Raw genomic sequence first — 14689 nt, 5'->3', positions numbered from 1 at the left:
AAGGCCATCCTGATACTCATCTGCTGCCACTTGTTCTTTTTGTGCAGATATTGATGAATGCCGCATATCTCCCGACCTCTGTGGCCGAGGCCAGTGTGTGAACACCCCAGGGGACTTTGAATGCAAGTGTGATGAAGGCTATGAGAGTGGATTCATGATGATGAAGAACTGCATGGGTAGGTTTGTGGTCATGTGATCCACACAGGAAGAAAAGGAATTCAAGAAGCTTGGGTGCCTCATAGCCTCTGTCACAGGTTCTTCCAGCTGCTTACCACACTGTGCTCCTGACCAGGGAGTCAGAAATCAGTCTGTGGTGGAGGGAGAGTGACCTGCAGAAGAAGTGAGGGAATTTGTGTTTTAGGGTTATGGGTAACTTTGAAAATCAGTTGTGAACCTTTGAGAAGTGAATTTAATGCCTGGAATAGACAGTAAATTGAGAACCATTGAAACTTAAGCTATAAAAGAAGTCCCATTAGAGGACTTCTGGATTTTACCCAGATTTCTAGAAAAAAAGAGATTGATTAATCTGACTGCCTTAGATCAGATCCCCTTAAAAAAACAGAGTCTGAAATGGGGATTCTTACAAGAGTGTTTTGTTTTGTGGGAGTGTTCTGGGGAAGAGCCTGTCAGAAAGTGAGGAAGTGAGAGGAACAAGGTTAGTGCAAGAGAAGATAAGCGAAGCATTTGGCTGTCTTGCAACTTTAGTCTGATCCCACAGGAAGCTCTGGGGTATATATGGCCCCAGAGAGGTGTCCCATGTTGAGACAAGGTCAAGATTTTAATCTTCCATGTCAGTTCAATCAATTTTTCACCAGGGGTGGTCACTGGCTTGGGAGAGGGGTCCAGTCTCTCACATCCTAGGCATTTTTGAGTGTGGTGGACTGGCCATTAGCAGCCAGGACTCCCAGCAACTGAGGGATGGTAAAGGGGATGGCCTGGAGAGGGAAAGGGACCCACCAGTGTATTAAACACAGGTCATTTCCATTTTTCAGATATTGATGAGTGTCAGAGAGATCCTCTCCTCTGCCGAGGCGGTGCTTGCCTTAACACAGAAGGCAGTTACCGCTGCGAATGCCCACCTGGTCATCAGCTGTCCCCAAACATCTCTGCATGTATTGGTAAGGAGGAAGACCTTCAGACCACTTGCTCTAGGTCAGTAATTTGACCCACATCTCTTCCAGAGTCAGCACCTTATGTTTGCTCTTCTTTGTTCCTAAATAGACATCAATGAGTGTGAACTGAGCGGGAACCTCTGTCCCAATGGCCGCTGTGTGAACCTCATAGGGAAGTATCAGTGTGCCTGCAACCCTGGCTATCATTCAACGCCCGATAGGCTGTTTTGTGTTGGTAAGTTCTAAACTTCTTTTTATTTACTATTTTATTTTAATTGGTCTCTTTATAAAAGAAGCAATGTATTCTTTTCCTCACTCATTACTTTTACTTAATATTTCTTATTTTCCTATAATAACACTTTTTAAATAGTGGCTCATGAGCTTTAGATGTCACCTTCCCTACCTGTTTTAAAGAACTACTTAAGGGTATCAGATGTTTTTGCTATAACAAATATAAGTTGACCCAAGTAGTTTTGAAAACCGGGCCATAGTAGGTGCCTTGTTCATGCATCTGCTTGCCAAGGCTGGTCAGCCAGTGGTTCCTGACCACCTGAGATACATTTCACATGATGAGTGCTATCAAAAAGAAAAGAAAAGCCTAGAGTGAGGTCTTCATTGTGGGTGGTATAAATCAGCTAAAAGATTCAAAGAATAACTATGAGAAAGAAGCCCATGGAACATTCATATCTTATATTGAAATAGAGACCAGGCCTGGCACTCCTTAAAGATGGGTTTTTGTGGGACAAGCATTTTGTTTTGTGGTTGGACCTCTGTAGGTTTAGTCATGCTGTGAAGGGTGGCACAGAGGCCCTGTGGCTTAATTGTGCCTAAAGTCAAAGTGAAATTTTGTAGATGCTGCCAGTTTTTGCCTGGTTTGGGGTGTACACCATGTGGAACTGCCAAGTTTCACATGGTTTCCACCCAAAACCATAAATCAGCACAAATTCTTCTGAAACATGGCCCAGGACAACTCAGAACTTCAACTCGGGTTCTTGTAAATGATTGGAAACTCAGTCAGTCAAACCAAATTGCAGGTTTATAACTGAATCTATGACCGAGAGCATTGCCATGATCATAAACACAGAAGAAGGTGTACTGGTCCGTTTTTGTGCTGCTACAACAAAATGCTTGAGACTGGATAATTTACAATGAAAAGAAATTCATTGGCTCACAGTTTTGGAGACTGAGAAATCTAGTATCAATGTGCTGGCATTGGCCATGGCCTTCTTGCTGTGCCATAACATGGCAGAAGGCAAGAAGTGAGAGAAAGCAAGAGGGGGCCAATGCACCCTTTTTAAATGGCACCAGTGCCACCTGTGAGGGCAGAGCCCTCATGGCCCAAATCCCTCTTAAAGGGTCCAACCTGTTAATACTGTCGTAATGGTCTTTACATATCTTTGAACGAATAAATTGAATTTTGAATGGAATAAACATTTAAATCTTTTCTCTTAGACATTGATGAATGCAGCATAATGAATGGTGGATGTGAAACCTTCTGCACAAACTCTGAAGGCAGCTATGAGTGTAGCTGTCAGCCAGGATTTGCACTAATGCCTGACCAGAGATCTTGCACTGGTGAGTGGGTTTTAGTTTCATGTTGAAATCTCTCAATAAAAGCTCCCTAAGTATAGTGGTTCAGGATTTGGGCTCTTTGGATTCAGACATTTTGAGGTACAAATCCTCTTTTGTCACACATTTTAGCTGTGCATTTTTGATGAGGATACTTAGCACCAGATTTTTTCATCTATAATGAGTTTAGACTGCCTGTGTGAAAGAGTATGTACAAAACTTAATATAGCACCTGATATATAATAAGTGAAGTATAAAATACATTTTCTTCATTAATCAAAATTTGAAAGAGTTCAATCTTTTGAGCAAATTCCATGCCTCTCTGGGTGTGTTCCCTAGACCAACAGCATCAGCATCACCTGAGGACTTGTTAGAAATGTAAAATCTCAAGACCCATCCAAGATCTACTGAATCAGATATTACTGGGTTGTCTCAGTAATCTGTGTCTTCATAAGCTCTCCGAATCATTTGGATGCATTCTAAAGTTTGAGAGCCTCTGTCCTACTTCCTATTGTATCACACAGGGCTGGAAGAGCCATATAACCAATTAGAAATGAGAGGAAATGGGTGATACAGATTTTGATTTTAGCTTGGGCCAAGAAGAAAATTTGGGCTGAGGAACCACAATTATTTTATGGGATCTAGAAAAGTCTCCCTAAAAAAACCCTCTTGATATTAACTATAAAAAGCAAATGTTGAAAATTAGTATTTTTACCAAAATTTCATTAAAGTAGATTCTTGTTTCAAGCAATTTTCACCTTTTTTTCATAAAAAGTGTAAGTAAAACAGAAGATAATAGATCTTTGGCATTTGTGAGTTGTCAATGAGAAAATAAGATTCATAATCATTTTTGAGTGATAAATTCATATGAGTTAAAATTTATAATTTAAATGATGGACTTTGAGTGGGTGTGGATCTCATCCTTAAATAGTATAGTGAATCTTGAAAGTTTTTCTCCTTTTCACCCAGGATAACCTGAAAGGACAATTTATATAAAGTTTCATTTGGATTTGAGAGTTAATTGTCTTATGCTAGTAGGCTGAATTTATTTGGGTTGGGTCAAATTCTCACTGAATAATGGACCCAATATCAACAACATTGTTGGTTTTATTCCTTGTAGACATCGATGAATGTGAAGATAACCCCAATATCTGTGATGGTGGTCAGTGTACAAACATTCCTGGAGAATACAGGTGCTTGTGCTATGATGGATTTATGGCTTCTGAAGATATGAAGACTTGTGTAGGTAAGCAAAGAATTTTCCATTTGTCTGGTTACTCACAAGCATTATTAAATTACATAAAGATTAGTTTGTTTAGTTGAAACATAGATCCCTTGAAGAAAGCAAGAATATTTAAGGAGATGGTACTCATATTTTAAAGACAGCTTTCCAAAGAGGTGCTTTCTTGTTTCTGTGATGATGCTTTTGTCAGATATGTTATGGGGGTTGAGCCAATCACTGATCAACTCCATGTAGATATATCTTACGTATCTATCCATTATTTCTGTCTACTTAATCCTCCTTTTGCTCTAACTAGAGTTCAGGCTTTTAAAATGCTTGTCTGAAGCCACACAAGATTTTATCTTCGACAAGAATGCAGTGAACTCTAGAATTGACCATATGTGTTTTGGATAGTTTCCATTGTCGTGCCTTCAATTGGTTAGCTTTTCTTCTGCAATATCGCATCTGCCTTTCATTCTATCATTGTATTTTTCATCTCAGACATTGTAGTTTTCATCACTAAAATTTTACTTTGGGTCTTTTTTCCCATATCTTCCTTGTCTCTGCTTACTATGTTTAATCATTCCTCTTACTTTTAGAACACATGGAATGTAGTTGTGACTGTTTTCGTGTTCTTGCCTACTAATTTCATCATTCTTGTTAATTCTGAGTCATTTCAATAAACTGACTTTCCCATTTTGGTTCATGTTTTCCTCCTTCATTGAATGCCTGGTAATTTTGATTGTTAGCCAGATATTGTAAATTTTACCTTAGTAGGTGCTGGATGTTTTCATATTCCTAGAAATACTCTTGAGCTTTGTTCTGGAATGCAGTTGGGTTACTTGGAAACAGATTGATTCTTTCAAAGTCTTCCTTTTAAGCTTTTAAGCAACAGCTAGTCTTGGGCTAATTTTGCTGCATTACTGAGGCAAGACCCTTCTGGATACTGTATCCCGTTCCCTGTGAATTATGAGATTTTCCAGTTTGACTGTTGAAAACAGGCACAATTCCAGGCCTTCTGTGAACTTTCAGGATCCTTGTCTCCCTCATTCTTTTGGGTCATGCTTTCCCCAGCCTCAAGAGGTTTGTTTCCTTATGAGTGTGTGCGTGCCTGCTCTTCTGATCACTTGAGGAAGACCCTCTACAGGTCCCTGGAGCTCTTCCTCTGTGCAGCTCTCTTCTGTCCTTTTCTTTGCCTGTGAACTCCAGTTATTATCTTGACTTTCAAGGACTTCTAGGTTCATCTCCTTATCTCCGTAACATCACCTTGTTCCATCAGGCATGCCCCTCTTTATGCCACTATCTTAAAATAAAACTTCCTCCATACAGTAACATGGGGGCAATCTAGAACTCACCCAGTTTATTTTATTTCTCTCAGAGATCACTATATTTTGTTGCTCAGTGTCCACTGTCTAGAGAATCCTGTTGCATGTCCAACTTTTTCCTTGTTTTGGGTGGGAAGGTCATTCCATCTTGCCCAGAAGCAAGAGTCTAGAACTGCTTGTATCTAAATTCTTACCATGTTTATCTCTTCTGAAAACCTTTACTGAAAATTTATGAAGTCCTAGGAATAGAAATGAACACTTAAAAAATAAATAATTTTTTAACTTGGGAAAGAAATGAGATTTATTATTACTTACACTTAGCAAATTTATCTTTTCTTTAAACTATGGAAACTAAATTATCTGCATTGGCAGACTGAATTAAAATTTTTATTTTGCAATAGAGTATGCTGTTTTAAAAAGTTTTCTAGACTGTCACATGAACAGGCTCTACACTCACCCTTGAGTTGATCCTTATTTGATCACCTGAGCCCCTCCTTTTGGACCACATAAAAGCCAATTTATGTAATTAGCCTACAATCTCGAAAGCCAATGTGAACTGGGATCCTTAAGTTTGTTTTTTGTTGTTGTTGTTGTTGTTTTTTGCTGAGTGAAAACATTTAAATGTAGTACTTAATAATATTTTTGCTGAGTGAAAGTATTTCACCTTTTCTAATTTATTTGACATATTTATTTTATCTCAGAGAGAAAGTATTAATTTGTATAAAACAGTTGTGTATATTAATAACATCTATGTTTTTCAGATGTCAATGAGTGTGACCTGAATCCGAATATCTGCCTAAGTGGGACCTGTGAAAACACTAAAGGCTCATTCATCTGCCACTGTGATATGGGCTATTCAGGCAAAAAAGGGAAAACCGGCTGTACAGGTGTGGGTTTTTTCAATAAAATAAAAAGTGGTTAGAGGCTGCTATCATAATTATAGCTTAATACAAGTTTTAAAACTACTAACATTTTGACTGCAATATAAAGTGTTTTGTATACCACTTTCCATTAAATTTAGCTTTTACATCTTTGAAATTTGCCAATTTATATTAGCTCCAAGTTGGAGTTTTTTTCTTTACCTGTAGAAAAAAAAAGATGTATAGAATAACACTACAAATGATACAATTTTTAAAAGGTTAAAATTAATTTTCATATCCAAATAGTGAACATGGTAATTATCAAATATTCATATCCCTTTATCAAAGTATTCCTTTCTCAATAATCTCCTTTGCCAATATTTCATTTAAGGTTGTATAGCTGAAATTGTCTTTTAAAGAAATACATCTGATAGTTCCAACATTTCATCAATTCTCCCCAATCTTCCAATTCCTTAAATTAGATCACTTTAATGTATCAATTTACCCAAATAAGTGTTTATTCATTGGACTTAACAAATCTTGTGAAGTGCTAATTGAATCATTTGCAATTTTGCTTGTCTAATACCAATGGCACCCGAGAAAATCTTTCACAATATTTGTAGGAGACCATCCTGTTAAATGCCAAATGGAAGCAGTCACTCTATGGCAATGACATTGTTTTTTAAGTGTTCGGTTGCTATTTCCAAACATGAGGCAATGATATTAAGTGTATGGAATAGCATAATAAATTTTTCCCATAGTAATATATTAACATAACAGATTATGGCATATAACATAATTTAAAACATAGTGGAGATGATGGTAAGCTTGAATTAGGTAACCGTATAATTTTTTGTTTTCAAATAACATGCTTTAATTCCAAAAGCCAGTTTGGCAAGCCCTTGTGACTTAAAACAAACATTAAAATATTTGCAGATTGGCAGTGGTAAATGTACAGATCTTCCTCTTCACAGTATCAACATATTTCAAGAAAGCACTAAAATATATCTCTCATCCTCCCAAACTGGCCGACGGTGCTGTGTCAAATTTACTAACACATGGAATAATGACAGTAATATTGCTGTTGGTTCAAAACTGACAGACGCTATCCAAACCATGAAAAGAAGCATAAAGCTGAAATGTTTTCATGCTATGTTGCTCTTCATAGGAAGCCTGGCTAGGGGTCCATTCTGATAAATGGCATAGTGTTTAAAATTTGAACTCCCCCACGTGGCCTCACAGGTCCAAGTGATGTTAGCTCTGTATGTCTGTGGTTCAAGCTTTATTTTTAGCTTTGAGTGTAAATACAGGACTTGGTAAGCAGCGGTGGTCTGCCAGTAATGAAGGAAAAGGTAGGATAGCTCTATGCTGCGTTTTACCTATTAAAGGGTAACACCATTGTCTGGCTCAGCTGAGCTCACTGAAGTTCAGGACAAGGTCAGTGATACAAATGAAGGGAGAAGTTCATCTCATGAGACAGTCCCCGTTGCTTAAAAGAAAGGCTGTCTAGAATTTTGTTCTCCAAACTTCAGCCAATTGGGACGTAGGTAGTGACTGATTATTCTAGATCTCTTACCATGAAGAAAACTAAAATTTTCATGCCATGTCAATATCATTTTAGGTAAATGAGATATAATGTATATAACACCCTTGGCATACTGCTGACCAATAAATAAGAGTTATTGCTGTCATATTAAATGAGGCATACAGACGCCAGGTCTGGAGGCCATTTTAATGAAAGACATAACTTCTAGTCCAGCAAAAATTCTACATTACTGTCTGTCTATTGGCACATGCTTAAAATCAGTTTTTTAAAAAAGGAAAAATTTTACTCTGTATATTGGAGGCTTGTTTTTCATAATTGAATTTACAGAGATATTGAGGCTGTGGTGACAAGAGCTGTGTACTGCATGTTAGATGAGATGACATCAGTTTTATATTAATAACAGCAGCCCTTTAGTAAATGCCACAGAAACTAGATATGAATTTGAAGAAATACTTTAGCTTTACAAAAGGCCGATGCCTTCCTCCCATTTTTTTTTAACTTTCAACCTGGATGATTTTTCAGTTTGATAAAATTCATTTAGCATTGTCAGAAGAAGACTTGAGCTTCGTGACCCCTTTGACATCAGTAACATAATGTGATATTCTCATCTAAAGGGTAGAACCCTGAATTCTATTTCTTGCTCTTGAACTAGCTTGTGATCATGAACCAATCTGTAGGGTGTTTGGCAGTTATTCACGTGTTCCCCTCAGGTGACACTGGCCCGTGGAAGGAGGGGCTGCATTAGAGAAGAAAAAAGAGATCCTCTGTGAATACTGTTATTAACAACCACGGGTATCACATTGGATTGGAAATGACTTATACCAACAGGAACTGGCAGAAAGTTTGGTACACTTAAAAACAAGTTTTTAAAAACATGGGCCAAAAAAAAAAAATTTTTTTTAATCCCTTGTAACTAGGGCTCTTTTAGCCTGTTTTTGGTTTTAAATTAGTGTCACTTGCAACTTACAATACCATAAGTTACCTTGGTGATGGTCATACTAAAGACAAGTGTTTATAATGTTCCAGGCAACTAATGTAAATAGAGATATGTATCTGGCCTAATTGCGTAAGCAAGCCACAGGACAACTAACAGCAAATACAGACTTCAAGAACTGTGCTGTGATCATAGACAAAGGGAATATGTCTACTTATTTATTTGTTTATATAGACTTTTTTAATGAGCACTCTGGAAAGGAATTAGGAAAACATGCATGCTATTTCATAAGGAGGAGCTTTGTTTCATGAGAACTGAAGAATGTCCTCTGGGCTCCATCACAGCTTTGTCCAAATGTTTCAGCTTCCTTGTCATTACTGATTGTTTCCATTTTTAACAAATAAACATGGCTTTCCCCCCAATCACTTCAGCAGTGTTAAGAATCCACCCACTGACTTACATTCCCAGCCCACACAGATGCTCAGGGTTTCTTTTACTCTCCTTAAGCTTTGTCCAAATTGTGGGTATTGATGAGGGGAATGTTTGATTTAACCAAGAGAGAATGTTCCTTTGCTGGAATCCTAGAGCACAGCCCTTCTATCCTTGGCTGAAGTGGACTGGGTTGCAATTTTCCTGTGACTCAACATAAGCCTCCTGCTGCTCATTTTACATAATTGTAATTGGAAGAAGAAAAAAAAAAAAAAGGTTGCTGCTGGTTGCCATCCTGGGCAGGTCTTGGCTCCCACAAGCTCCTTTGTGAGAACCTACCTGCTATCATATGCTTAGTGAATAAAGCACGCCACTAGGTAGAATAAAATCAGAATTGTTTTCAGTTAAAATAGCTGGATTTCTGGATAAATGCATTTCTCCAATTGTCTGATTTTTTTCATGTGAGAAATGTTTCTGGTGGGTCTCAAATCCATGGGAGAAAATCATGGACTTCATCCACCAGCAGTCAGTGAGAATTGGTGTTCATTTCCTTCTAGTTTCTTATCATTGCTAATTCTCCTCCTCTGGCTGTCAGCCTGTGAAAACTCCATGGGTGTTCGGTTAATAGATTTGGCCCAAATTTCAATCCAAACTAAGAAATCCAAGTAGCCTTTGCACTTGGCCTCTCCATTTGCTGTTACATCCTCTTCCTCAGCCCTAATGGAGACTGCAGTGTGCCAGCTCTGCTGAATCAGGATCCACGTGATGGAGGTCCAGGTGGCCGGAAGGCAGGATCTGTGTGGGTGATATGGCCTCTCCCTGTATGTCAGTACCAGGCCATAGCAGCTCAGAGCATAAATCCTCCCTTGAGTGGCAGACTCACATGGGGCACACAGAGCCTGCACACAGGGCTTGCTCAGCCCATGCTCTTGCCCTTCAAGGGAGGGGGGCTCATAGAACCTTGTGGCAAAGGATTGCTGGGGTTAAGGAGGTTGCAGTGTCAGCCTAAAATTTGAATTTCTTTGCTTTTCTTGGCTTATGCATATTCTTAATCTTAAAAAGGAATTTTCTGTGTGGAGCAAACTTGTGGGGGAAGAGAACATTTGCACAGAAAGAGATGTTCTTGGCAAGTGTGGGCGGTTTCCTTCACATTATTGAAGTGTTTCAATACAGTGATTTTGTTTGTTTTCCTTATGGCTCAGTTTCCCCTTTTATTGCCTCTATAATGAAGTACATCTCTAGGCCCAAGTTGGGTATAGAAGCAATTAATAATAGTTGGTGCATGCATGCACATACACACACGTGTAAAAACATTTTATTCAGAAATCGCTCTATTTATGACCATATTATCTTTCTCATTCACTTTTTACACACTGAGAATGTAAGGCATTAAGAAGGTGACTTACACAAATGGTCACAAAATGGAAAAGTGAATGTTGGCTGAGTTACCCTCTCCTAGCACCCCAAAGCCCATGACACACAGTCTCTTACAAATATATATATTTTTTTACCTTGAAAACATTGCAGTAAAAATTAAAAATATTTTGTAAATTAGAATCTTAATTACAAAATTAACATATTGTTAATAATAAAAATAAATAATAATGGGAGATTATCCATTTAAATGAAATGAAAATTTTCTTAAATGCCAGATTAAATATGGAAGATGAAAGTCATATGAAAATAAAGGTATCTTTGGCCTTAGAAAATTGGAAAGGAAAAGATTACAGAATTACTACATTGATAGGTTCTGATCATCTCTGAAAATTGTGCTTAGAAGAGATTCATATTCCTGTAAGTCCGTCAATATTTACCAAATTTTGAGAACTCTCTAAAGCCCAGTTTAGAATAAAATCTTAAAGTTCCTAAAGAAATAAATTGGCTCAATTGGGCAGCTATGCCCCAAGGAAAGAATGCCAATCAGGAGACAGGAAAACTGAATCCCAGCCTTTTCTGGCTCTGTCCCTCACTGTCTGTGGGACCCCACCCCTGTGTCCTCCTCTGACAAACTAAGGATGGGGAGAGTGGAATTCTGAGTTCTTTCCACTTAGAAAATTCCTTGATTCTCTAAAAGTCTAAAGCCTTTCAATTCTTATGCAATTGAAGCTCATTGTTTACACCTAAGATGATTTGCCAGCAATCCTGACAAATAGGAAGTGAAATTAAGGCAGGACTGCCCAAAAGTGGTGGTTGTGTCTTTACTTCTGAGGGAAGTGATTATCTGAGGAAAAAGAATGCATCTGTGCCAGTTCTGCATAGGAACTGCATATGTCAGGCATAGGAAGGCTCACCCTCTGAACCCTGGGCCTGCTCACCACTCTTGTCCCTGGGTTGGCCTTCCTCCTCCTTGCCTTGGAATGTACAGTGCTCAGTTATTCAGTTGGTTAAAGCTCCCTGTCACAAGTCTAAAGCTGCAAGCCTCCCTCAACCTTCCTTAAGTACTCAGTAAGTGCATGTTAAAATTCAGCTATACCACGCGTGTAATTCTAAGGACATTCTTCCTGGCACATTTCCATCTTGGGATTATTAGTGACATTACAAAAAAAAAATTTCTGCAGGAGAAATCTGTCATTGTTTTATTTTATGTTTGCTCTAGAAGCTATGAAGAAGCCAAAAATCCCAGGACCATTTCAGGACTTCAGATGGAACATTTGGCAAACAGCATTTTCCCAAACACGTTCAAATCATTTAATTGGGCTTCTTAAGTAAACAAAAGGGTAAACATAAGTTGCTTGCCCAGTTTCTTTCTCATGCCACTATTCAAGTGATCCCTGGAAATTCTTGCAACATTTTATATGTCAAAATTATCCTACTTGACCTAAGTTTTGTGTGAAGTATTGGTTTTCATCAAGAGTCATAGATCCTATCTGTGAGTTCTTGTTCTAATAAATGACAAAGTTGATTATGAGGGTAACCCATTAACGTAATGGGTTAATTCGGGGAAATACACATATTTCACTTCATACCTTATAATTCTATAACACTTTTATGTGATATAGTCTCTGTTGGCTAAATGTGGAAATGGAATTTTGAAGAATGGAAAATTCTAGAGAATTTGGCATCTTGTAGTAATGTGACCCTGATCTGCTACTCCTCCTTCTGACACAATTCCCACTGGGTTGACTTGAGTTTTACATGAAATATGCAAGAAGACTTGGCTCTCCAATGTGGAAGGACTCTCAGAAACTAGAGTAAAATGGTTCACATCTTCCTTAAGGAACATTTTCTGCATATGTTTGAATGAGCAGTACCTAACAGGGTGAGATGTTCTGGGTGAGAACAGTGTACAGGAATAAAGCATAATTAAATAAAAATGTTTGAAGTTTAAGAATAAAATATATCTGATATTAATATGATGCAAGTTTTCTGGTATACCAAAAACATTGTATTCCTTTGTGTACTTAGGATATGAAAAGATACTATCAAATACTATCAAATAGTTCTTTATAAATTAAAATGTGAAGCTGTGAGTATATAGAGAGTTTACATGTGGATACTAAACCAATCTGTACTACTCTGTGGCCAGTGTGAAGGCTGGTCAGCTTTTGAATATTGTTTAGATATTTAAAGACCAAAAAAGGCATTTGTGCCAAATTTTTTTCTAAACCACTGGTTATTTTTCCAGACATCAATGAATGTGAAATTGGAGCACACAACTGTGGCAGACATGCTGTATGTACCAACACGGCAGGAAGCTTCAAATGTAGCTGCAGCCCCGGATGGATTGGAGATGGCATTAAGTGCACAGGTGACTTGGAAAATAATAGCAATTCAGCAATGGCTTGTCAGGAACAAGCAATTAATATGAAAATATTAATCCTGTAAAGTCAAATTTAATTTGTGCACTATTGAATTTAAATGCCACACTTTGTGCTAATAAAAATATGAACCTTTTTCCTTCAGATTTGGACGAATGCTCCAATGGAACCCACATGTGCAGCCAACATGCAGACTGCAGGAATACCATGGGATCTTACCGCTGTCTCTGTAAGGAAGGATACACAGGTGATGGCTTCACTTGCACAGGTAAGCTTGCCCTGAAAACAGCTGGGGAAACCTTAGTCAGAGAAGCAAGGTATTCCACATCTCTCAGACTAACAGTTCTTTTTAAAGTCTGAGTCAGTTAACAGAAAACAGACTGGACTTGGAGCCAGGTCAATTAGGGAATTAGGTCTCAGAAACTCTCTCTCTCTCTCTCTCTCTCTCTCTCTCTCTCTCTCTCTCTCTCTCTCTCTCCCACACACACACACACACACACACATACACACATACACACACACATTATATTTTTCATTCATATATATTATTGCTTCTGATGGTGGTTTTTTTTTTTTTTCTCTGATGGTGTTTTTAGCTTCAAACAAACCACACTTCTTTTTACGTGTCTTCACCTTTGTATTTTTGTGCCTCATTCTCACTGATAACTTGCTTTCCAGGATAAACTGGCTATAGGAAGCTATGTAAAGAAAAAGGGTGAGATGTTCTGGGTGAGAACAGTGTAAATTTTACTTCTACTAGCCATTTTCATCACAATCAATATTTTATATTGGTATAAGTAACAATCCATAATGTCTTTAAGGAATTCATCCACTTCCAGTTTTATAATATATCAATGAAATGTTCTTCCTTTTTAGCTCTACTTAACAGTCACAAGATTAACATATATTTTGATATATATGATTGAGACATGATTGTATATAAACTATACATATACTTATATGTGCATATATACACAAATGGCACTTGTTATGTCAGAGCTTTGGGATTAAATAATTTAATAATTAAATTATTAAATTAATAATGCATTACTTGGCCATCAAGTAGAATAGCTATTTATATGACTTAAAACATTAATTTATCCTGAACACTTTGTTAATAAGATGCCACTTAAGCACAAAAGAGGTTAAGGCTTATTAAGTGATTCATTTAGAATTTTTTTTTATTGGTTATTCAAAACATTACAAAGATTGCAGAATCACATTGGTTACACATCCACATTTTTACATAATGCCATAATAGTAACTGTTGTATTCTGCTACCTAGAATTTTTTTTTAACTCACTGAAAGTTTTATCATAGTTGAAATCATTTCTGCTCACTGGTGATTTGTCATCATGAACCTCCAGTTTCATGATGGACTTGTTATTTCTGGTCAGGGATATGTCATCCATGTGGATGACCCTTCTTGAAGGGGACTTAAATAATTCACTTGTCTTGATATTCATTTTACAGCATTAGGGATACTTTAGCATCTGAGATTCTGAATCTGAGCCCCAAGTTCATTGCACATTCAAGATTAGCATTCAAATGAGAAAAGCAAACGAATTTAAATATATCAAATAGAAGTTATGACAAAACATGGCTGCACTCAGGACATTGACAGTTATAAAAATTGTAGGATCTGAGAAAGCATGACTTGTGCTTCTTTCTGCCTATAGACCTTGATGAGTGCTCCGAGAACCTGAATCTCTGTGGCAATGGCCAGTGCCTCAATGCCCCTGGAGGGTACCGCTGTGAATGTGACATGGGCTTCGTGCCCAGTGCCGACGGAAAGGCCTGCGAAGGTAACTGCTGAAGAAGCTGCTGGGAATCTTGCAGAACTCCATGAGATTGGGTTATCTTAACACTTCTGGTGCTTTTCTTTTTTAAAAACTGAGGTTTGTTGGGGCTTCACATCTAAGTTGGTCAGTTCA

General features: G+C 37.8%; 1 protein-coding gene across 1 annotated transcript in view; it reads left to right on the top strand.

Annotated features, from left to right (window-relative positions):
* The window catches only part of Fbn1 (fibrillin 1), a 222211-nt gene that overhangs the window by 149785 nt on the left and 57737 nt on the right, over nt 1–14689 (top strand). The window contains exons 27-35 of the mRNA XM_026390109.2: nt 48–176; nt 993–1118; nt 1222–1347; nt 2565–2687; nt 3802–3927; nt 5990–6115; nt 12623–12745; nt 12901–13023; nt 14435–14560. Coding sequence (XP_026245894.1) covers nt 48–176; nt 993–1118; nt 1222–1347; nt 2565–2687; nt 3802–3927; nt 5990–6115; nt 12623–12745; nt 12901–13023; nt 14435–14560 — 1128 coding nt within the window. The remainder of the gene's footprint in view (nt 1–47; nt 177–992; nt 1119–1221; nt 1348–2564; nt 2688–3801; nt 3928–5989; nt 6116–12622; nt 12746–12900; nt 13024–14434; nt 14561–14689) is intronic.

The sequence above is a fragment of the Urocitellus parryii genome, chromosome 6 (assembly GCF_045843805.1).
Source record: "Urocitellus parryii isolate mUroPar1 chromosome 6, mUroPar1.hap1, whole genome shotgun sequence".
Classification (NCBI taxonomy): Eukaryota; Metazoa; Chordata; class Mammalia; order Rodentia; family Sciuridae; genus Urocitellus; species Urocitellus parryii.
This window is presented reverse-complemented; position numbering and strand designations above follow the sequence as displayed.